General features: G+C 45.5%; 1 protein-coding gene across 1 annotated transcript; it reads left to right on the forward strand.

Annotated features, from left to right (window-relative positions):
* The first annotated feature begins 261 nt into the window (after positions 1–261).
* On the forward strand, positions 262–24,318 carry LOC116967454 (beta-centractin-like). The gene is made up of 11 exons (XM_033014026.1): positions 262–358; positions 4,440–4,504; positions 6,358–6,433; positions 7,183–7,308; positions 11,306–11,430; positions 13,536–13,752; positions 16,423–16,515; positions 17,355–17,529; positions 19,729–19,790; positions 19,883–19,923; positions 21,186–24,318. The coding sequence occupies exons 1-11, from the start codon at positions 311–313 to the stop codon at positions 21,286–21,288; spliced, it is 1,131 nt and encodes a 376-aa protein (XP_032869917.1). The 5' UTR covers positions 262–310; the 3' UTR covers positions 21,289–24,318.
* Positions 24,319–24,893: the final 575 nt, after the last annotated feature.

Here is a 24,893-nt window from a genome sequence, read left to right on the forward strand (position 1 = left end):
GGCCAAAGACGCCGCCAATCAGCGCCCACCCGGTCGCTCATTGGTCCATCCCTCCCCTCCACCTCGCCCCTGGTTGGCTCGTCCTCCTGCCAGTCAGCTGGGCGGAACGAGCCAATGGGATGCCGTCGTCCGTTAGGGTGGGCGGGACAACGTGGGGGACGTGGATGCCGGCACACGGGTCGGCGCGTGCGCGGTCACAGCGGCACCGGCAGTCCCGTTCCCCTTGCGCAGCCGCGGCTGTGCGGGTGCCGGCGGGCCGGGCCGGCGCAGGCGCAGTGCGAGGTGGAGCAGTGGAGCGGCCGCCTGGGTCATGGAGGCCTACGGCATCATCGCCAACCAGCCGGTGGTCATCGACAATGTGAGTAGCCCGGGGGGTTTAATGAGGCCTGACCCACATACAGGACTCTCCCCACCACCATGTCTCAGCCGCAGCCCCGACTGGACCCATTCCTACTCTCCACAGATGCTGCCTGACCCACCCACTTACTGACTCCAGCTTCTTGTGTCTGTCTTTGGTTTAACTCTTAAAACCCATCTCTGCTCCTATGGCCTTTGATACCACAGGTGAAATGATTGCAATATTGTTAGCGGTACAGTGGGTCGAGGATACTAGGCCTTTAAGGACAGTTATTTGTTCAGATTCAGGTTTAGCAATAAAGAGTTTACAGCACAGCCATTCAGACAGTAGACCAGACATTTTGATTGAAATACAACAAACACTATTCAGAATTCAAATGATGGGGCTTACAGTCATATTTTTATGGGTACCAGCACAGATTGGCATTAGAGGAAATGAAATGGCAGATAAGGTAGCAAAAGAGGTAGCAAAAAGAAGTAAAATTGATTTAAGTATTAACATAGGTAAAACTGAAATCAAAGACATTATTAAGCAAAGACTGAAGGAAAGATGGCAAAAGCAATGGGATGAAGAGCGGAAAGGACGGTGGTTCTACAGAGTCCAGAGGAAAGTGGGAGAAATGAGATGTGCAGGAAAAAACAGAAAAGAGGAGACAGTAATCTCAAGAATTAGATTTGGACACACTGGTCTGAACAGTACACTTTTTATAATAGGCAAGCATAATACAGGTAGATGTGAATACTGTGGGCAAGAAGAGACAATAGAGCATGTCATTGTACATTGTGAGAGGTATGAGGAGGAGAGAGAACGGATGAGTGAGCAGTTCAGAAAAGAAAGAATACAATTTGATTTGGTAGATATTTTGCAAGGAAGTTCATATAAGTGCTATCAAATCCTGTTGCATTTTCTTAGGGTAACCAATTTGTTCGGAAGGATATAGGTTATTGAAGAAGAAGAATGGCCTTTGATACCCAGTAAGATGTCGACTTGATTTAATTTCTTATTTTGATTGCTTTTATTGCGTGGTTATTATTTTTACTCATGTTTTATTCAATTCAATTCAATTCAATTCAATTCAACTTTAATGTCATTGCACAAATACTGAGTATGGGTACAACGAAATGCAGTTTTGCGTCAGTCCGTAGTAGTGCAATATAGAAATTTAAAAAAAAAAGAGGATACAGAATAATAAAAAAATACAGAATACAGAATAATTAAACAATGGGGACGGAGGGACCGGAGGAATTATGTCTTTTAATTTATTGTTGTATTTCATATGTAATTTTTACGCTTTATGTGAGCTGTTATGTTATGTTCTGTTATTTTGTCTGTTTATTAGAGATTAGATTAGATATAATTTATTGCCACACAGCCAGGCTGGTGGAAATTTGGGTTGTCTGCAGCGGTACAATGATAAAGAACACACAACCACAATAAAAATGTAACACAAACATCCACCACAGCATTCATCACTGTGGTGGAAGGCACAAACATTTGGCCAGTCCTCCTCCATTTCCCCCCCGTGGTCAGGACCAGAGTCCAGTCAGTCCAGGATCGGCTCTTCCTATGATGTCTTGTTTATTCTTCTGTACAGCACTCTGGTCAACATTGGTTGTCTTAAAGTGCTTAACAAATAAAGTTGGATTGGATTGGATAACTCATAATCTGCAGTTCCTTCCCCCATCAAACCTCCTCCTCCTCCTCCACTATTCTACCAGGAATCCGCAATGCTCTTGGAGACACAGCATGGAAATACTAGGCTCTTCTGTCCATCAATCACCCATTCACACTATTTCTATGTTATCCCACTTTTGCATCGACTCCCTACAGACTTGGGGCCATTGACAGCAGCCAATTAACCTGCAAACTCGATGTCTTTGGGATTGTATTTATATAATGGTATATGGACACACTGACTTTTGCATCCACTCCCTGCAGACGTGGGGCCATCGACAGCAGCAAATTCAGATTCAGATTCAACTTTAATTGACATTGTCAGTGTACAGTACAGAGACAACGAAATGCAGTTAGCATCTCCCTGGAAGAGCGACATAGAATATGATTTCAATATATAAATCTATTTACATGCATACAGTCATAGTGTTTTTCCTGTGGGAGGAGTGTCCGGGGGGGGGGGGGGGGGGGGGGGGGCGATTGGCAGTCACCGAGGTACATTGTTGAGTAGTGTGACAGCCTCAGGGAAGAAGCTGTTCCTGGACCTGCTGGTCCAGCAACGGAGAGACCTGTAGCGCCTCCCGGATGGTAGGAGGGTAAACAGTCCATGGTTGGAGTGAGAGCAGTCCTGCAGGTTGGGGTGAGAGCATAACCTGCAAACTAGATGTCTTTGGGATTGTATTTATATAATGGTATATGGACACACTGATCTGTTCTGTATTCATGCCGACTATATTCTGTTGTGCTGAAGCAAAGCAAGAATGTCATTGTCATATCTAGGACATGACAATAAACTCTCTTGACTTGATTTGACAAGGAGGGAACCCACGTGTTCACAGGGAGATCAATGTGCAAACTCAACGCCAAAGATACTAGAGGAGCTCCTCCAGTATCTTTGCTCAACGCAGACTCAGCACCCAAAGTCAGGGATCGACCCCCTGTCTGGGTTGTTTGCAACTGGAAGAAACAGGCCTTGGTGGGTAGAGTGCATGTGCCGCCGAGTTTACGCTTGTTATAAATAAAGGAGGCAAAGATCAGGAACACTGGATGTAGTGAAGGATGTTTGATGAGGTGCCTGTGAATCTCTGAATCATCTGGAGTTATTGCTGGGATCCCTGGATGAAGGTGAGGGAGGAGGTGTGTGGATATGTGTTACATCTCATAAGATTGGATGGAGATGAACATGTGGGAAGAGGTACAGGAGCATCAGCTGCAGAACCAGCAGAATGCTACACAGCTTCTTCCCACAGGCAATAAAACTAGTTAACGGACTATGTCCCTCCCCATACATCATACGCCAACACATCTAACCTCGCCCATACTTTGACAGCTAGACACCTGTCAAGGAGAAGCCACTGTTCGGTCTGAATGTCCAATTTTTAGGTCTATTTTAGATATGTTAATTTTAAAGTTGTATGTATTTATTCTGTTTTTATTAACTGCACTGACAGAAACTGATGAGAAACAATTTTTCATTTCTTCTGTGTATGTAAGTAGTCAGTGAAATGACATTAAAGTAAATACTGAATACTGTCCTGTCCAACAAATGCCCATGAGTGGGAAGGCCGGCACTTAAACTGGAGTGGTATAGCAGGTAGTCATCACATTGGTGGGTCTGGAATTACATATCGGCCACAGAAGGTGAGGGAAATCAGCAGCCTTCTGTGATTATTGTATGCTGGGCCAGGCTGGGATGGTTCCGTTTGCCATCTGAAGGAGCGGCACGGGGGCACAGCGTAGAGTTGCTACCTTACAGTGCCAGAGACTTGCGGGTGCTGTCTGTATGGAGTTTGTATATTCTCCGTGTGACCACGTGGGTTTTCTCCGGATGTTCCGGTTTCCTCCCACATCCCAAACACAAATGGCTTTGGTAAAATTCTAAATTGTTCCTAGTGTGTAAGATAGTGCTAGTGTACGGGGTGATCGCTGGTCAGCACAAACTGTATCTCTAAAGCCCAACTCTTAAGAATCGCTGTCCGGTCTTGCCATTGATGAGCTTGAGTCTGAAGTAGGGTATCGACCCGAAACGTCACCCATCCTTTATCTCCAGCGATGCTGCCTGACCCGCAGAGTTACTCCAGCACTTTGTGTTTATCTCTGGTGAATGGAATGCAGGTGCAAACATTGGTAAGTCTAAAGATTTCAGGAAGGGATGGGAGGATGCGAGCAAAAGATCTAGCTGCTGACAAGGCTGTTGGAGAAAATTGAAATGAAGACTTCAAAAAGGAATTGGACTGGTTGTTGAAGGGAAATTATTTCCGGGAGAATGCAACTGTTTGAATTTCTCTCCAAGGAGCCAGGGTGGCCTTGTTATGATGCCTTGTGCCGTAATGATTTTGGTTCAGTTATGCATTGGTCGCATATAGTGGTGTGTGTGACATGCTATTCTTTTATTTTATCTCTCCAGGGTTCCGGAGTTGTCAAAGCTGGATTTGCTGGTGATCAGATACCCAAGTACTGTTTCCCCAATTAGTAAGTATTTACACACACTTGAAATGCGTGATGAATAAGGATAATATGTGTCGAGTTGTGAGTTAGGATGCCAGTGGCTGATTGGGTACTATGGGGAAGTCTGAAGAAAAGTGCATTAAGGGCCTGTCCCACTTACTCGATTCTTTCCATGTCTGCCGGCACCCGTCATAGTCGTAGCAGTTCGCCGAAAATGTTCAACGTGTTGAAAATCCAGCCCGCTCCATCAGGTCCAAACATGTTGACATGTCGCGTGGTAACGCCCGTTTGGTCGTGAGTAGCCGCCCAAAGAGTCGTACCTTTTTCTGGTCACCGCTGGATTTTCAACATTTTAAAAATTTTCAGCAACCTGCTGCGACGATGACGGGTGCCGGCAGTCGCCGAAAAAATCGAGTAAGTGGGACAGGCCCTTTAGAATAATCAAGTCTGGTGCAACTGGAGGTATGAGATTTTCAAATGAAGTATAGGACGCACCATAAAGCCTCGTCATTTAGTATCATCAAATGAGCTGAGGATAGAGTACACCTTTGTTACCGAGGTAGAGTGGAAGCAGGTGGTCTGAATGATGGTAGGTACATGTGGTCCATTGATCATCTCTGATCAAGGTTACGGTTGTGAAGTGTCTAGTCCAGATTCGGGTGGATGGAGTCAATGGCTCAGAACGGAGATTGTGATGGGTGGCAGGGTGGGGCAGTGGTAGAGCTACTGCCTCACAGCGGCAGAGACCCAGGTTCGATCCTGACCATGGGTGCTGCTTGTATGGAGTTTGTCAGCTCTCCCCGTGACCTGCGTGGGTTTTCTCTGAGATCTTCGGTTTCCTCCCACAGGGAGATACAGGTATACCTACAGCTATGTAGGTGATTTGGCTTAGTGTGATTGTAAAAATTGGCCCTAGTGTGTGTGTGGGGTGGTGTTAGTGTGCGGGGGTCAGTGCGGACTCGGCGGGTTGAAGGGCCTGATTCCATGCTGTACCTAAACTAAATTGAATACAGTGGATTGTTTGCAAGGACATTAGGAAAAAGAATCATTTTTTTTTTTAATGAGAGGTGATGATGATAAAGGAAAAGGTGACGTTTCGGGTCGAGACCTTTCTTCAGACTGAAGAAGGATCTCGACCCGAAACGTCACCTATTCCTTCGCTCCATAGATGCTGCCTCACCCGCTGAGTATCTCCAGCATTTTTATCTACCTTCGGTTTATCCAACATCTGCAGTTCCTTCTTAAACATAAAGGAAAAGGTGATCCTTTCCTCAGAAGGTATCTGTACTACTAATGTCATCAGGTGACAAGGGCCAGGTAGTCAGCAGTTTACTTCAAGGGTGAATCGTGGACCAACTGTGTGAGGACCAGTTGGATAGTTGTCTGAACTATCTGTAATATAGTTGTGGCGAGAGTGGTTGGTTTCTAGGCACAGGACAATCTCAACAATGCTGACACACCACAGGCATCCTTGGACCAGTGGGAAATTTGACCTTTTGCGAAATGGGGTCACGATAGAGTTGCGGCCTTACAGCACCAGACATCAGGGTTCGATCCCGACTATGGGTGCTGTCTGCAGAGTTTGTACGCACTCTGTGTGACCTGCGTGGGTTTTCTCCGGTTTCTTCCCACACTCCAAAGATTTGCAGGTTAAATGGCTTCTGTTAATTTTAAATTGTCCCCAATGTATAGGATAGTGCTAGTGTACGGGGATATGGCTGTTGGCGCTGCATCGGTGGGGCAAAGGGCCTGTTGCCATGCTCTGTGCCTAATGTCTGGGATTGCATTTTCTTAGCAAATGAATGTTATAACACCTCCCAGAATAAAAAGGTTTTCTCTCCCTTCTAACATTTGAAAACCTTTATGCTTCGTTGCAGTGTTGGACGTCCGAAACATGTTCGGGTGATGGCAGGAGCATTGGAGGGTGATCTCTTCATTGGCCCTAAAGCTGAGGTATTGTACTGCATCGGGAATCTGTGGTTGGAGGGCCCTTCGGCCTACCGAGTCCGCACTGACCAGCGATCCTCACACATTAACACTACCCTACACACACTAGGGACAATATACATTCATACATTTATACCAAGCCAATGAACCTAAAGAACTTGCACGTCTTTGGAGTGTGGGAGGAAACCGGAGCTCCTGGAGGAAACCCACGCAGGTCACCGGGAGAACGTACAAACTCCGTACAGACAGCACCTGTAGTCAGGATCGAACCTGGATCCCAGGTGTCTGGCGCTGTAAGGCAGTAGCTCTCTATGCATCTGTGCCGCCATAATTTTCTGATTTAGTTCTAATTTACAGCACCTACAGTTTCTTTTAAATTTTCATTTAACGATAGGTTTACTCAACTTGGTATCAAGGGCAGCACAATGGTGCCGCGATGGAGTTGCTGCCCTACAGTGTCGGACACCCGGGTTCCATCCCAGCTACAGGTGCTTGTCTGTACGGAGTTTGTACGTTCTCCCCTTGACTGCATGGGAGGAAGCCGAGATCTTTGGTTTCCTCCCACACTCCAAAGACGTACAGGTTTGTAGGTTAATTGGCTTGGCATAAATGTATATTGTCCCCAGCGCGTGCGGGGTCGTGTTAATGTGCGGGGATTGCTGGTCATTGCGGACTCGGTGGGCTAAAGGGCATGTTTCCGTGCAGTATCTCTAAACTAAACTACTTGTCCTTATTTCTCCTTTCTCCCGCCTCAGGAGCACCGGGGATTGCTCTCGATTCGTTATCCCATGGAGCATGGCATCGTGCAAGACTGGAACGACATGGAGAGAATCTGGCAATATGTTTATGGGAAGGACCAACTACAGACCTTCTCTGAGGAAGTGAGACCATTTATGTTGCACTAAAACAAATGTTCTTTTTTTCCCCCCCATTTCTGATGCTTCTATATTTAAAAGATCCAGAGTAATATCTAACATAGAGTTTAGTGTATTATTTTCATGTGTACTGAGGTACAGTGAAAATTTCTTTCCCCCCCATTCTGGTGCTTTTTTAGTTTAGTTTTGAGATACATTGCGGAAACAGGCCCTTCGGCCCACCAGCGATCCCCACACATTAACACTGTCTAGGGACAATTTACACCTACACCAAGCCACTTGAAAGATCCAGAGCAATATCTTGTATAGAATTTAGTTAATTGTGTACCAAAGTAACGGTGAAAAGCTTTTGTTGATGTGCGATCCAGTCAAAGAAACAATTACACATGAATACAAACAAGCCATCCGCAGTACACAGATAAAGGATCTGTAAGATTAAGGGCCTATATCGTGCAAAGATATAATGTTGAAGTCCGTTAAAGTATGATTAAAGAAAATTCAAACGTCTCCAATGAGATAGGTGGGAGGTCAGGAGAATATTCCAAGTGGGACTTCCACCATGTAGTACCCCTCTGTGACCATGTTTTAGACACAGTTTTGAACCATTTTTGGATCCTGTATTGAACCACAGATGTTGAGGCTTGGTTCTGTGTTCGGTTACACTGAGTGTTGCTCGAGTGGGACACTGAAGTCCAACAGGTGCCTGTCTTTCTCCGTGAGGCGGCACGGTGGCGTCGCGGTAGAGCTGCTGCGATTGTTCGATCGGGTTCGATCGTGACTGCGAGATCAGTCTGTACGGAATTTGGATTTGGTAAATTTATAAATTGTCTCTGATGTGTAGGATAGAACTAGTATGCGGGGTGAACGCTGATCGGCATAGACTCGGTGAGCCAAAGGGCCTGTTTCTGCGCTGTATCTCTAAAGTAAAGACTAATGTTGCTTTCCATATACCATACTAGATCCAACAGGGGATTTCTCCCCCTTATGTATGTGCACCATTTATGTCAGCATGAAGGTAAAGCAGTTTGCATTGAAACAGATGATTAGGGTCGACCCAGGTATGTGGTTCCATTAGTTAAGTCCATGCAGGGCTTTGCATTACTTGGACTGCTGCTGCAAAGATATTTTTCACCGTCACTCTTGCAGTTTCCTGTGGGGTACCTCTTGGTCGCAGTTTAAAAATTGAATGCAAAAATACAGTCATTCTTGAGTTGATAGCCCAGAGCATTTAGCCTTGCAATCATGCGCTCGCCGTCATGTCCTTCCCACCCTGAATCTGCTGCGGGCAAGAATATCCTGTGGGGAAAGCAAAAGAAATGTGGAATCTGGAGACACGAGATGGCAAATGCTTGCATCTTGAGCAAAACTAAGTGCTGGAGGAACTCAGCGCGTCAGGTAGTGGAGGCAATAGACGGGCGCTGTTTCTGGTCAGGGACTATCTTTAGACTACCTGTGTGGGGAAGAACTACTGATGCTGCTTTACACTGAAGCTGGAGTAAGTTAAGTCGTCACTTTTATTTCTATAGCACATTTAAAAAACAACTCTCGTTGACCAAAGTGCTTTACATTGGTGGAGGTACTAACGTTACACAACATTAGTTCATAGATTAAGTACATACATAAATACATACATATAGCCCTCCCTCAGAGGACGTCAAGAAAGGCTTGAGAGTAAAGATGAGTTTTAAGTCTCGACTTAAAAGGGTCGATGGAGGGGGCAGTTCTGATGGGAAGAGGGATGCTGTTCCACAGTCTAGGAGCTGCAACCGCAAAGGCGTGTCTCTGGATAGAAGGAATAGGTGGCGTTTAGGATTGATACCCATCCTAGTCTGAAGAAGGAGTGTCTCGAACCAAAAGGTAACCCATTCCTTCTATCCAGAGATACTCCCTGTCCCGTGGAGTTACTCCAGCATTTTGTGACCATCTTTAGACTGATTGGATTGGAGGGGGGTGGGGAAAGCTGGAAAAGTGAGGTGGGATTGGGACACAGCTTGGCAATTTTAATGGTATTAAATCATTGAACAGTGATAGGTGGATGCAGGTGAAGGGATCTGGAATCTGATTACTTCTTTCTGTTTTCCATTGTTTTATGCCGAGCAGGTTGTGGAATGTTGAAATGCTTCCACAAGCTGAGCCACTTTTCCAAAAATGTATTTTCTAAATGCAAATGAGTTCTAAATTCAATTGAAGGAAGTTTCACTCACTTTATACTGTACTGATTAGTTGTAGTATTCAATCCTCGTCACTGCACTTTGAACAATGACAAGAGTGGAGTGGAGTCATGCTGCAATGGCTTCGGGGTAAGAGAATGGAGAATATGTTTTTGCTTCCAAGAGGCGATTCAGGAGATTTAATGGAGGCATGAAAAATGATGAGGAATGTGAAACAAAGTAAAGTTTTCCACTGTCTTAACAGCGAATAAAGAGACAATACAAAATTATAATAATTATTAAACAAAAGTAGTCAGTTTGGTACGATTCTGGTGTTGTAAAGGCCATGGAAGCATTAAGTAGTGGTCCTCAAAGGATAATTAGATTATATACTGTGAATAATAAGAATGGTTTGTAATGCAGGTATGGATCTCTTGACCCAACAGAACTATGCTGGTGCACATGATTCTAAAGATATTTGAAAAGAAGACAATTGTAAGGCTTTTTATTTTAGTTTAGGGATACAACGCGGCAATAGGCTTTTCGGCCCACCGAGTCTGTGCCGACCAACAATCCCCACATACTAACGCTATCCTACACACATGAGGGACAATTTTTACCAAAGCCAATTTGGTCTTTGGAGTGTGGGAGGAAACTGGAGTTCCCGGAGAAAACCCATGCATGTCACGGGAATAACGTACAAACTCCATACAGACAGCACCTGTAGTCATGATCGAACCCGGGTCTCTGGTAAGCAACTCTTACCGCCTCGCCACCATGCTGGGCTGTATGGGAAGATCATGGGAAAGGGTGCAAATTTGATCACTGGGACCATTAAAGCTAGCACAGGCTGATTGCGCGAGAAGGCCTCCTGACTAGTAGAGTTCTTTATCTCTGTTCATTGTCATTATTGTGCTTGTTGGTCACTGATGTAGAACAAATCTCCCCATACACTGATGCATCACAAAATTCCACGTCGGGTTCAATGTTCAAGTTCAAGACTTGAATACAGCCTTTTACCCAAAGTAGGGAAATCAAGAAGCAGAAGACGTAGGTTTAAGGTGAGGAGGACAAGATTTAGTAGGAACCAGAGGGGCAACTTTTTCACTCACAGGGTGGTGGGTGTAAGGAATGAGATGCCAGAGAAGGTGCTACAACAGCATGATACAAGTTTAAGACAATACCAGCTGAGATCAAAACAGGTATTGGCTGACAGCCTCACATAGGCATGGCCACGGTCTGAAGAAGGGACTCGACCCGAAACGTCACCTATTCCATCTCTCCAAAGATGCTGCCTGACTCGCTCAGTTTCTCCAGCATTTTTTGCCTACCTTTGATTTTTCCAGCATCTGCAGTTCTTTCATAAACACAACAACATTTCAGGACATTTGGGCAGGTACATGGATAGGAGCGTTTTAGAGCGATATGGGCCAAACGAGGGCAGGTGGGACTAGCGTAGATGAGGTATTGTCAGCATGGACGTTGGGCCGAAGGGCCTGTTTCTGCGCTGTGTGACACCATCCATTGTTTTTTCTCCTCACAATCGACATTGACCAATAATTGACATATTTCAATCTGCTGATTGCCACGTTGGCCATGTCTAGGATGGATACAAAATGCAAGAGTAACTCAGCGAGTCTAGCAGCATCTCTTGAGAAAAGGAATAGGTGACGTTTCGGGTCGAGTCCCTTCTTCAGACTGTGGCCACGCCCATGTGAGGCTGTCAGCCAATACCTGTTTGGATCTCAGCTTAAACTTGTATCATGTAGGACAATTAGTTAACCTGGCGAGTTGCTCTAACTCTTTGCATGTTGCTGATAATCCCAAACAAAGCTGATCTATTTGTTTTGCAGCATCCAGTGCTCCTGACAGAGGCTCCACTAAATCCAAGCAAAAACCGGGAGCGGGCTGCAGAGGTGTTTTTTGAATCATTTAACGTTCCAGCACTTTTCATTTCGATGCAAGCCGTCTTGAGTCTGTAAGTCACAACATAAACTGTCGGATTCCTTCATCAGTCATTACCTTTGTATTTTCACACTTTTTATGGTTTGGAGTTTTGAACACCAATAAGGAAATGAAAGTTTAAAAAAAAACGTATACATAAAATAAGCACCTTTAAATCTTTATCCCAGCCTTTTCACTTTATGTAAAGTTTGAGCAACTGTCACTTATGCTAAATTCCTGACCTGGTCATGTGCAATTCAATTTATGTAGCTAGCGGGCAGCATAGCTTGCAGTCTAGCTTTACCTATCTCATCTCCACCCTACGATTGCTAAGGAAATTGGACAAGCTGATTAACATCAGTTAACTCAACACAGATCAGAGCGTCTTGGAAATAATGGTTGCCGTTGATTCTACTGGATTGAAATATGACAAATGTATCTTCTTTATTGGAAAACGGAGGATAGAGACAGACAGGAAACTGCAAACCAAATCTGCCTGAGGAAAAAATCCTATGTTAAAGACATTATAGCAAGATATTTGAGAAATTCCAGTATCGCATTATTGTATGTGTTGGCTTTGTGAAAGCGAAATTGGGTCTGATCAATTTGTTGGAATTCTTTGTCGCTGGCAACACAGTGGTGCAGTGGTAGAGTTGCTGCCTCAGCGCCAGAAACACGGGTTTGATCCTGACTATGGGTGCTGTCGTTAGGGAGTTTGCACGTTCTCCCTGTGGCCGCGTGGGTTTTCTCCGGGTGCTCCGGCTTTCTCCCACATTCCAAAGACACGCAGGGTCTTAGGTTAATTGGCTTCTGTGGATTTGCCTCTAGGGTGTAGGATGCAAAACTGGGATAAGACAGAACTAATGTGCTGGTGAGCGTTGGTCGGCACAGACTCGGCGGGCTGAAGGGCCTGTTTCCATGCTGTGTCTCTAAACTAAACTAAAGGTAATGTGATCTGTGGTTAAAGAGAGTGGATGTGTACATTCTGAATAAATTTCCAGAAGACATTTGATAAGGTGCCACGTCAGACTATTGTAGCGAATAAGAGCTCATGATAGAGGAGGTAAAATGTTGGCATCAATAAGCAGCAATGCATGTTTTTCTGCTTGGCAATATCTAATATTCCATTCAATATCTAATGAGCCTTACTGATGGGGCTTCAACCTTTTATGATTTGTATAAAGGACTTGGATAAAGGCACCAAAGAAAATGGCTGCCAAATTTACTGATGACATGATAGTTTGGAAAGTGAAAGGAACAAGAGAACAGCTGTAAAAGGATTTAGATAAGTGAGTAGGCATCTGGCAAATGAATTATAAGATGGAAAAATGTTGGCAGGAAAAACGAAAGATGAACGGTAAGAGATTGCAGAGGAACCTGATTTGCAAGAGGTACATAGGTACAGAAAGTAATTGTGAACGTTGATATTATTATTTATTTCAGGAATTAAATGCAGATGTGGGGAGACTGGTAAATTGACTTCTAGGAATTGTGTGCAGTATTGATCTCTTTGTTAATGCTTTGAAAAGTTTATTAGAATAAAACCTGTAATTATATGGATTTTTAGTTTAGTTTAGAGATATAGTGTGGAAACTGGCCCTTCGGCCCACCAAGTCCATGCCAACAAGCGATCCCAACACTAATACTATCCTTCCTACACACACATACGACAATTTACAATTTTACTGCTCACATTAGCCAACACTTGCCCAACCACAGTTCCCACATTGTCCTCATTAGCCCCATCAGGACTTAGGACAGCACAGTGGCGCAGCTGTAGAGTTGCTGCCTTGCAGCGCCAGAGAGACCCGGGTTCGATCTTGCCTCAGGTGCTGTCTGTACGGAGTTTGCACGTTTTCCCTGTGACCATGTGGGATTTCTCCGGGTGCTCCAGTTTCCTCCCACACTCCAAAGACGTGCAGCTTTTTATCTTATTTGGCTTCCGTAAAATTGTAAATTGTGTGGTATAGTGCTAGTTTCCAGCATGTTTGCTGGTCAGCGTGGACTCGGTGGGCCGAAGGGCCTGGTTCCACTCTGTTTCTCAAGTATCTGTAACGTGACCCATTTTTTTGGCAGCAAAGCTTATCCCTTGATCGCTGGGACCCCGGACAATTACTGTGTCTCCCGTTCTGGCTGCAGGTATGCCACTGGTCGAACCACGGGAGTGGTGCTGGATGCTGGCGACGGCGTCACCCACGCAGTTCCGATCTACGAAGGCTTTGCCATGCCGCACTCCATCATGAGGGTAGACGTGGCCGGCAGGGACGTGTCTCGTTACCTACGCCTGCTCCTCCGGAAAGAAGGATACGACTTCCACACAACGGCGGAATTTGAGGTTGTCAAAACAATCAAAGAGGTGGGTGCTGTTTAGTTTGATGTGTTCTTGAAAGGAGAGCACTGTTCGGAAGTCCTGGCGTTGTTCCTCTGACTAATTGTGGTGGCGCTGAGTCACTTTGAGTCATTCCAGTTTCTATGGGAGCTTGTTGGATGGAAAGTCTCTGTGATGGTGATGCAACTACACAATGCTCCCATGTCAACTTGACGTTTGTGTATTGGCGGAAATGGTGGGGTGTGGCACTTTATTTTCGACACTCGATGGCGTTCCTGTGTGTTCATTTTCAAGTTTGTTCACATTTATTGTCATGTGCACCAATTGGTACAATGAAATTTGACTTGCCAGACAAATAAAAAGAACACAATACACGATAGGATTTAACATAAACATCCCCCCACACAGGGGAATCAACGTTTCCCACTGTGATGGAAGGCAATAAAGTTCAGTCATCCTCTTTGTTCACCCGTGGTCGGGGCCTTTGAATCCTCCGCAGTCGCCGCTACGGACGGCCCGATGTACAGGCCATCTCGCCAGGAAGATCGAAACTCCGGCGTCTGGAACAGATCGGAACACACTCGCGGCTTGGAGTTTCTGAATCATCCGCTTCTTACTGGAGACCGCGGCTTCCGAGGTCCACAGGCCGAGCTGGACGGAGCTCCAATACTGGCGATCCCCGCCAAGGGATCGCCTCGCTCTGCGATGTTAAAGTCAGCGCCGCCCGCGGCTAGAAGCTCCGCAAACCACAGCTCTAAGGAGCCTTTCTTGGTGACAGTGGTCACAGCTTTGGAAGGTGGTGAAAATGAAATCGCAAAGCTTTCTATTGAACCTGAAACTAGTCAGGTAGTCAATGGAAGAAGAGTGAAAGGAGGCACTAGGACCTGCGGATGTTGATTCACAAAGTGCTGGAGTAACTCAATCTCTGGAGGACATGGATGGGTGACGTCTTGGGTGGAGATCCTTCAGGCCTCCCCTTGCATCTTCTTCACCACAGACATCCAGTCTCTTCGGCATAAGCAGACAATCCCTGCAGAACCAAAGAGTCGAGCCTGTTTTATTATCATGTGTCCCAAACAGGGCAATGAAATTCTTGCTTGCAGCAGCACAACAGAATATGTAACATGGTACTCTGTAAACAATATAGCAAATAAAAACACCTTTCCTTTGGATTAAACCAAATTCCTGCTCCAACTCATTGCAAAGATGCTGTTGGCTTTTCAGTTAGATGGTCATTTTCCTTGTAAATTTTCTTTCCATACTTAACTCCGTCAGACTGTCCATTTCTTCCACCTGCTGCACGTCCTAACATATTGACCATTGAAGGTGATTTTCCTTCCTATGACTTTGTAGATGCTGAAGTTAAATGTCTGATGAAGGGTCTTGACCTGAAACGTCCCTGGAGATCTTTCTCCAGAGATGCTGCCTGACCTGCTGAGTTACTCCAGCATTTTGTGTCTGTCTATTTTTTTTTCAAAGTATTTTTTATTAGAAGCATGTATACAAATAATAGTGAGCGGCAATTTAATTACAGATTTCTTACATAACCAGTTCTATTTTAAGGATGTTTTTAAAGATAAAGAGAGAATCTCTATTTTGTGTCAATCTGAAGTTAAATGTGGTGCCCTTCTCAGTACTAGCCTGAGGAGGTGTGTGTCATTGCAGAGAGTGTTTTTGCATTCACCTGACTCTTATTTCCCTCTCCTTGTACTCCCACCTGGCACGTTCCTTTTCCCCAGACACCCTATCCCTCCTGAATTGCTCCCGTCCTGCTATTTAAGATCATCTGAAAATGAAGGACTGGTGTGCCGAACAATGACAGGACCTTTCAGGTCTGTGTGATACAGCTCTGCTGTGCAGAACCACTGCCTGTTGTGGAAGCCAAGCGTGCTGCTTTCAATTGTGTTTACACAATGGAGCATGGGATGACTGATCCAGAACACAGCTTGCGATGGCAAGCCCCACACCAGGGATTTGAACAATGCCGTCAGTTCTTTTTTTATTGCTCTTCAGTCAATATAATTTATGTCCTGCTGTTTCAGTCCCTTGAACGAGATGGAACGTAGCTACAAAGAAGCACGGATCCTCTTGTTCCCTCCCCGCACCACCTCGAAAATCCAACAAAACTGCTGGAAATCTGAAATATAAGCAGGTAGTTGTGGAATTATTCAGCAGGCTCAGGCATCATCTGTGAAAAGAAAAACAAGAGTTTGTGCTGTGAAAGAGGCTCTTCACCTAGCGAAAGGTTATCTATTGATCTTTCCCTGGATGGAGCTTTACCTGCTGAATATTTGCAGAATTTTCTGTTTTCCCCACCTCACCCAATATTTGCGTATTCATCTGCCATCCAGCCTTTCTCTGTCCCACAAGGATCGTACTATGGGTCTATGAGCCAAATAGTCATAGACCCTTTGGCCCAACATTGCCCACACCGACCAATATACACTGTTAGTACCTGCCTCAACTACCTCCTCCGGCAGCTCTTTCCATACACCCACCACTCTTTGTGTGAAAATGTCACCCCATAGTAACTTTGTTTAATACAGCCACTTTACGATTTAAGTATACTGGCTCCTAATATTTTCCATTTTACAAATAGTTTATTAGTTTCTCTTACACGGATGGTATTAACATAAACAGGAATATTTTAAGCTGTGTGGCTTGGTCAACATTTGAAATCTGTCTCTTGTTTTACAGCGGGCTTGTTATTTATCCATAAACCCACAGAAAGATGAGACACTGGAGATTGAGAAAGCACAGTACATTCTCCCTGATGGAAGCACCTTGGAGGTATTATAAACGCCTGCATGATGGTTTTGTTTTTGAAAGTTGGAGACTTGAGATTCATTGAGACATCCTGCCTGCTGTCTCTCAGGGCTATTGCTTCATGGTTAGGACCCAATCCCACAGGCCATGCCAGCATGCTGACTTCATGTCTGAAGTTGGGCAGTAACAGCCAGCAGGGCGGCATTATTGCCACTGCCAGCCATGTCCAAGCCTGACATTGCCTGCACGTTTAGCTTAGTTTCGAGATACAGCGTGGAAACAGGCTCTTCGGCCCACCGAGTCCGCGCCGCCCAGCGATCCCCGCATACTAACACTATCCCACACGCACAGGGGACAATCTTCAACTTCACCAAGCCCATTAACGCACAAACCTGTACGTCTTTGGAGTGTGAGAAGAAACGGGAAAACCCAACGGGGAGAAGGTACAAACTCCGTACAGGCAGCACCAGTAGTCAGATCGAACCCGGGTCTCCGGCACTGTATGGCAGTAACTCCACCACTGTGCCACCGTGCCACCAGGGAGAAGTCATAGAGCCATGAACACCTTGGGACCTCAAACTGATTTAGATTTCCCTTCCAATGCTCTGGAGGCCGAACTTAGATTATATTACTTGGCGTAGTAAGCAATTGATCCTGTGACCTGTCATGGTTTGCTTGCCCTTGGCGACACATGGGTTGATGCGACATTGAAGCATTGCCCTGGGGACGTTTGAAAGCATGCTATTAAGAGCTGGCTTCAAGAATTTGTAACCGTTTGGCAAAGTGACGTATTCTAATGCTGTTCATGTACACGTAAGCGAGTGTGAATTGGGGGTGTCTGACGATTTGCTGGCGCTCTGCAGGTGGGACCTGCTCGATTCCGAGCCCCAGAATTGCTCTTTAAACCCGACCTGATTGGAGATGAGAGCGAGGGGATCCATGAGGTGCTGACCTTTGCCATCCAGAAGTCGGACATGGACCTGCGCCGGACGCTATTCTGCAACATTGTACTCTCGGGAGGGTCCACGCTGTTCAAAGGTGACTGCCAGACTCAGGTGCAGACGACTCGCCAACTGGCTTGTTTGCCAGTGAAATTTCGGGGCAATGATAGGGTGGGTGGATATGTATCACGCTAGCCTGCATGAGAGAAATGGTGAAAAACTGTGGGGGAAATCTTCTATGGTATTAGATTGGCGGGGGTCTGGAGGGAATGTAGAGGGAGGAGAGAGGAGGGGATGTAGAGAGAGAAAGAAGAGGGGGAGAGGAGGGGGGGGAGAGGAGGAGGGGGGGGAGAGGGGGAGAAAGGAGAGGGGAGGGAGAGCAGAAGAGGAGAGGGAGGGCATGTTAGCAAAAAGAGATGGACAAGTTAGACTGCTCTTTCAAGAATCCATCTTAGATTTGATTGCCTGACTGGCACCTTTTGGTCATGCTCTTTTACATGCATTGAAGGCTGCTTTTAGCGATGCAGTAGCCTTTCCCTCCCAATGAGGGAATTACAGAGCACGCATTGTTGGTTTAGCTTTGTGAGGGCGCTGAACAGTGTAAAACCTTGCCAGAATTTTGCGTTGTAGTTCCAAGCTCAAAAGAGCTTCCAAGAATGAATTGAGTGGAGGGGGGGGGGGGGGGGGGGGGGGGGGGGATTTGCATTTGAGCAACAGATGAAAGTGTTTCCCTGTCGTTTGGATTGAAGCTTGTCTGTTGAAGTAGCATCCATCGTGCCTCCCAGCAATAGCAGCTGAAATGTTCGTCACAAGCGTAGGATGTTGGCTGATCTGATTTCCTGCACTATGCCCTATGGACATGTTCACAAACAGACTCTACATTGAGCCAGATATCCTAGATGGCGCGCAGGCTAGGCCACTCTTTGTATGCTCGTCATAGAAGTGCAATCACGCTTCAATCGATCCACTCTTTGAAACCTCTCCTCCACTGTACACTGTGGACAGCTCGATTGTAAACATATATTGTCTTTCCACAAACTGGTTATCATGCAACAAAATGTTTTCATTGTACCTCGGTTTACGTGACAATAAACTATACTAAACCTTGCTTTTCATAATCATAATCATACTTTATTAGCCAAGTATGTTTTGCAATATACGAGGAATTTGAATTGCCATACAGTCATACCAATAAAAAGTAACACAATACATTTTAACATAAACATCCACCAAAGTGACTCCTCCACATTCCTCACTGTGATGGAAGGCGAAACAAAAGTTCAATCTCTTCCCTTTGCTCTCCCGCGATCGTGGGCCTCGAGCCTTCCGTTGACTGGACGATCTTGGCTCCCGTGGCCGGCGGTGTTCGGGCCCTCTGCGTCGGGGCGATCAAGATCCTGCATCGGGGGGGGGAGGGGAATCTCAGCTCCCTTGCGCCGGGCGATCTTATTGATCGTGATGATCCAGAAAAGTCTGAGAATTCAGAAAAATGTCCCGATTCCTAATTTACTGGGAGTCCCCAACGATGTCTTGAATCCACAGAAGTGTAATTTGTTTCCCCTCACTTATGGCACGTGTAGGACAATGATAGAAATGCTCTGCACGTCTCTGTGTCTGAGGAGACAGAATACATTAATAATTCATGTCAATGACCTATAACAAAATTTGGAAAATCTTACCAGAGTGATAAATATCAGGTTGCCACTACAGCTGGTAGATCTGTTGCTTCACAGCACCAGTGACCTGGGTTAGATCCTGGCCTCTTGTGCTGTCTGCGTGGAGTTTGCACGTTCACCCTGTGACCTGGTGTGGTTCATCCAGGGGCTCCGGTTTCCTCCCACATCCCACAGACGTGTGGGGTTTTAGGTTAAGTGTAGGGTGCGGATATGAAAGTGGGATAACATCAAACTAGTGTGAAGGGGTGATCGATGGCCAACATGGACTTGGTAGGCCGAAAGGCCTGTTTCCATGCTGTATGTCTGTACAAAATCGAATCCAGATGATTAGAATTGGGAACTTTGTCGCATGAAGTGTTTGAAGCAAAGGGCATGGTGTATTCCAGGGAAACACGGGTTAAGACATAGAAAAGGAGAATTAGAAGAAAGGCACAAATGGCCGGAGTAACTCAATGGGTCATGCAGCTTCTCTGGAGAACATGAATAGGTGACGTTTCAGGTCGGGACCTTCTTCAGATTGATTGGGGGTGGGTGGAAAGAAAGCTGGAAAAGAGAAAAATCTGGTTCTATCCTGCCTGCACTTTGTAATTCTGCACTAAGCTATGTTCCATTCCTTTTAGGTTTTGGTGACCGATTACTCAGCGAGGTTAAGAAACTTGCTCCAAAAGACGTGAAAATAAAGGTGGGGGCAAAGGTTTAAATTGTTCTCGTTTAATAATTGGGTGTTAGTGTTGTAAGGTACACCAGCTGTTGATATTTTTTATTGCTTCACAGATCTCTGCCCCTCAGGAAAGGCTATATTCCACATGGATAGGGTAAGTGATTTCATCAACTGCCATTCAACAAGCCTGGTTTCTCTACCTGTTTTTTGAGTTTTAATGGCTTGTCGGGTACTGTGGCCTAAAAGTATTTCAAGATTAGTGCAGTTCAGGTTAATGCTCACACTTCTCTGTCCCATTACATATTCTCAGGGTATGTACAATCTGAGTTAAATGTACAATGTTGCCTCATCAACATTAGACTATCAATTGACTTGCAATGTGAATTAAATATTCTATGTAGCCTTACCAACACCAGATCACCAATAGTTCAGATATGTTCAGATATGAATTTGATGTGGGGAAGAATTTTTCCTCCAATACTGTTTCCTCCAACAAGATAGCCTGATCACCACATGCAAACGCCCTTTATGGCCGACGGCCTAGAATGTGTGGGCCTAACTCAACGAAACACCAGTGAAGGGAGGTGCCCCCTCCCCTAATCCCACCTCTCCCACCTTTGCCTCGTTCCTGCGTTGTAAAAATCGTAGGAAGTGGGAGTTGCTTGTGGCAAAGGAATGTCGCCGCATCGAGTCGGCCGGGACTGCAATGGGTAATGACATGGTGGGGTGTGCAAGGTTGATCAGAATCAAGCCGGGTTCAAGAATCCCCAAACTGGGATTACTGTACACTTGTTTACATTGCAGAGATCTTTGCCAGCAGCTTTTGTGCTATGTTTAGTGCAGATGGGGCTCGTCAGCCTGGGAAGGCAGTCCATCTAGGAGAGGGAAAACACTGATTTAAAACCTCCACTGCCTTGTGGCCATATCCAGTCATGGAAAATGCTCCAGGAGTAAACCTCAAGAAAATCCAGAGTCGGAGCCCCTAAGGCAGTTCGTCGTTGTCTACAACCTCGCTCTAGCAGCTCCAGTTATGGGGCTGGTGCCAAACTGTAACGGCCCTGCTGTTCCTTTGGATCGATCAGCGACGTGGAGAGGGGGGACGTGCTGCCTGTCCTCCATATTATAGCACTAAAGCTACCGACAATGACCCCTCCATGATCAACCTTGCATGCCCGACCATGTCTTTACCCATTGAGTCACCAGGGACCACAATGTACTCCTTTAGTGTTTAGTTGAGAGATACAACTTGGAAACAGGCCCTCTGGCCACCGCTTCCGCGCCGACCAGCGATCCCCGCACACGTAACAATATCCCACACAACTTACAAATTTACCCAGCCATTTAACCTACAAACCTGTACATCTTTGGAGACGACTCCTTAAGATCCATTTTCTTTCCATTGCTGTGCTCCTGCAGAGGCTCTATCCTTGCCTCCCTCGACACGTTCAAGAAAATGTGGGTGTCCAAGAAAGAGTACGAGGAAGATGGAGCACGTGCGATCCACCGGAAGACGTTTTAATATTGTTGGACGCCGGGCTGCTTGTGCAGTGTAAGCCCCGGCCTGTGTGTACTGCATAGCCATGCAGAATTAATAATGGACACTTTAAATGAGTATTTTGTATGTATAAACAGAGGGTTTGGATGGCACTTATCAAATGTCCGAGCTTCCCCCTATCAAGATTTCTGTACATTGGATCACACATTCTGAATTCAGTACTGTGTGGGGGTGAACCATAGATCAATGGTTTTGACATTGCTGTTTACAAAGGAAGATGCCTGCACTCGTTAAATGAAGAAGATGATGTGATTTAAGGTGTGTGCTCCCCTGATCCCACCTCTCCCACTCTCGCCTCGTTCCTGCGTTGAAAAAATCATAGGAAATGGGAGTTGCTCGTGGCAACAGAACGTGGGCGCGTCGAGTCGGCCGGGACTGCAAGCAGGGGGATGAAAGATGCTGGAACCAGACTTCACGTTCACATCTACGGAGGCCGGCTCGTTGCCAAGCATCATGATTCCTTAACCTGCTTAATAACTGGCACCCGGGTGCAAATGTTCGCTACTGTGAGTGGCAAACGGCTGAAATGTTAAGCACAGTAACCGAGTAACTGGCACTTTACGTCTGGTGACTGTGCAATGATGGAGGTGTGTGCAGGAGGACCATTCATACCATGGTGGTGCTTTCATCTTGCACTGAATATAACTTGATGAGGGTGTATGTGCAAACTGGTGATAACTGTATTTGTACTGAAGTTAGAGGTAGCAAGTTAATCTTTTCCTCTCTCCCCCCCACCCCTTCCCCATTTAGTACGTAATGGTTAATGGAGTCATTCCAGATTATACTACAACTGCTATATCCACTGTTATGCTGAGAAACACGTTTCCATTTTGGGTCATTTTAAAATGGAATTGTCACCTTGACTGCAAGCCATGCTGCTTTTCACAGTAGCGATCTGGCCATTACGACACAACTAGGAATTACATGCTGGAAATGGTTACAATAACATGCAGCTCTGAGTTTAGTTCTGCAGTTTTAGTGAAGGAATTGGTTTAGAGGGGCTGGACATGTTGGCCTTGTGTGAAGCTTTGCCCTACACACTGGAGCTTGGTTTTAATTTATAACGTGGGTCAGCCTATGTCCCTTTACCTTGCTACCAACACGTTGTACTTGAGTGCCTCCATTTCAACAGACTGCCAACTGATAGACTTAGTATCTAAAGGCCCAGTGATGGAGGATTTGCATAGATCACACTCAAGAGAATGAATCTTTTTAGTCTATTCCAGTGGAGAGATGTGGCCCCTTGACAATAGGCGTTGTGGCCTGATTGAAAAGTGGTCTACACACAAGTGTTGCAAACCTACATATCATGCTCCATCACTGTGGTAGATCAACTCGTTGAATTTCCAAAAGGAGGGTTTGAACCACATAGGTTGGAATTGTCGCTTTCAGCAGCGTGTTACTAACTAGCTCTGAGGCTACCGAATGAGCCCATGTTTTAAACCCCTTTTGCAAGGTCACCATTAGTTATAATAGACATTAGAGTCGGACAGCGTGGAGGTCATACAGCATGGAAACAGGCCCACACTGACCAACATGTCCCACCTCTGCCTCTCGTAGCAAGGGTTTTATTATTTGAGTGGAGGTTTGTCCTTTGAAGGTGAATGTGATTGTGTCTGTATGTTGAGCTCTCATTCAAACCTTGGTTGATCTACGGTGGATGTTGACCCCTGAATCTGCTGCCTGCTTTAACCATGCGGTACTTGGTTGTGGAGAGCATGACAATCCAAGGCTGTGGCTCCAGGGAGGGGTAATGAGAGTGCTATCAGTCCCACTTGCTATATTATACACCAGTTTGATTGTGACGGTTAAGGTTCAGGACCGAGGTGAAAGCTTCTATCTGAGTCTTACCAGCCCTCAATACAGTGAAGTATTTTCCTCTTTCACAGCTAAGTGTGACCCAACTTAGTTTTGACAAGCTTTCAAGGATAGCTTCGAAGGGTGATGAGATCTTTTATCCTCAGTTAACGTCCTTCTGGCTCTTAACCAGTATATCTGGCACCTTAAGCAAATTGCTCTGCAGAACTTGCTCTTTAAGCCTCTGCTCTGAGTGATGTGGCATGTATCTGTTGCCAATGCCCTTGTTGACCACTGGCAGGCATGAGATGGTCATGTGGATTGGTCTGTTAATGATTCATTCCACTCACAGACCCTATCAATGGGTGGACAAACAATGTGGCATCAGCAGATTGAATGGCAGACTGGTATCAACGTCACGTTTTACACATAACGGTTTCTAACATCTGTTTTCTTGCTAAGTACCCTTTTTGAACGCGGTTAATGCCAACTTAACAAGTTAGAGTAAAACAAAGTGCTGGAGGAACTCAGTGGATCAGGCGGCATCTGTGGAGGGAATGGACATGTGACGTCCCTTCTTCAGTCCCAACCCAAAACGTTGCCTGTCCAATCCCTCCACAGACGCTACTTGGACCCACCCGCCGAGTTCCTCCAGCACTTTGTGTTTTGCTCAAGATTTCAACATCTGCAGTTCCTCGTGTCCCAAAGATGGAATGAAAGCTAGCTGCCCCAATGCTAGTTTTGACACTAAATGCCTGCCAAGGTTTTCCAACAAGTCTCATCAAGGGGAAAGTTGATGTAGGAGTCTTGCAATTGATCGGAATTCTGTGACTCCCTATGGATCAGAACAGAGTTGGATTTGCTAAGATTCCTTTTGGAAAATCTTAATAGTGTGTCCAGATGTAGAGATGATGAACGATGCACAGCTTTTGGAACGGCTTCCTGCATGAATTGGGATAAATCTGTATGAGGTGACACTGCAGGCTGCCTTGTACTAATGAAGAAGCAATAGCCTTACTGGAGAATTCTGGTTCCTACAATTTTGCTTCCATGTTCCTGACTTCTCAGGACTTTGGTACTAGAGTGCTTTTAATCTTGTACAAAGAGGATGGGAAATCTGGGAATAAAACCGGCACTAGAGAGCATTTACCTCAAATGTATTTAAAAAAGAATAAAAAGATTTAAATGAGAACCATCGCATTTGCTTTCCTTGGATTTCTTTCACGGTATGTTTTAATTTTGTGACCATTTGTGTTCGTATTTGAATTGAAACAGTCACCGTTCATCGTTCTGAAGAAGGGTCCCGACCCAAAATGTCGCTAGTCCATTCCCTCCGCAGACGCTGCCTGGCCCGCTGAGTTCCTCCAGCACTTTGCGTTTTGCGCAAGATTCCAGCATCTTCAGTTGCTTGTGTCTCCAGGAATACGTGTGGGTGTAATGCTTGACTTGATTGTGTTGTGCTACAGAACCTAGAACACTACACGACAAGAACAAGCCCTTCTCTCTGTGCTGAGCATGTTAAAGTTGCTGAAAGAGGGCATCATGCAAATATGACATCAAATAACTTAGATGCGGTTCATTTAATAGTGGATTTCAAAAGAACATTTATTGGTCTTCTGCATGAATTTCCCCCATCACCAGCCAATGTTTTAATCAGTAATTTCCCAATTTAGGATTGAGTCATGGAAGCTTTGTGCTTGGCAGCTCGTCAATGATAAATTAATTGGCTGGATCCAGAGTTTGTAAGTCACAAAAACCTGACAGATCATAGA

The sequence above is a fragment of the Amblyraja radiata genome, chromosome 39 (assembly GCF_010909765.2).
Source record: "Amblyraja radiata isolate CabotCenter1 chromosome 39, sAmbRad1.1.pri, whole genome shotgun sequence".
In the NCBI taxonomy this organism is placed as follows: domain Eukaryota; kingdom Metazoa; phylum Chordata; class Chondrichthyes; order Rajiformes; family Rajidae; genus Amblyraja; species Amblyraja radiata.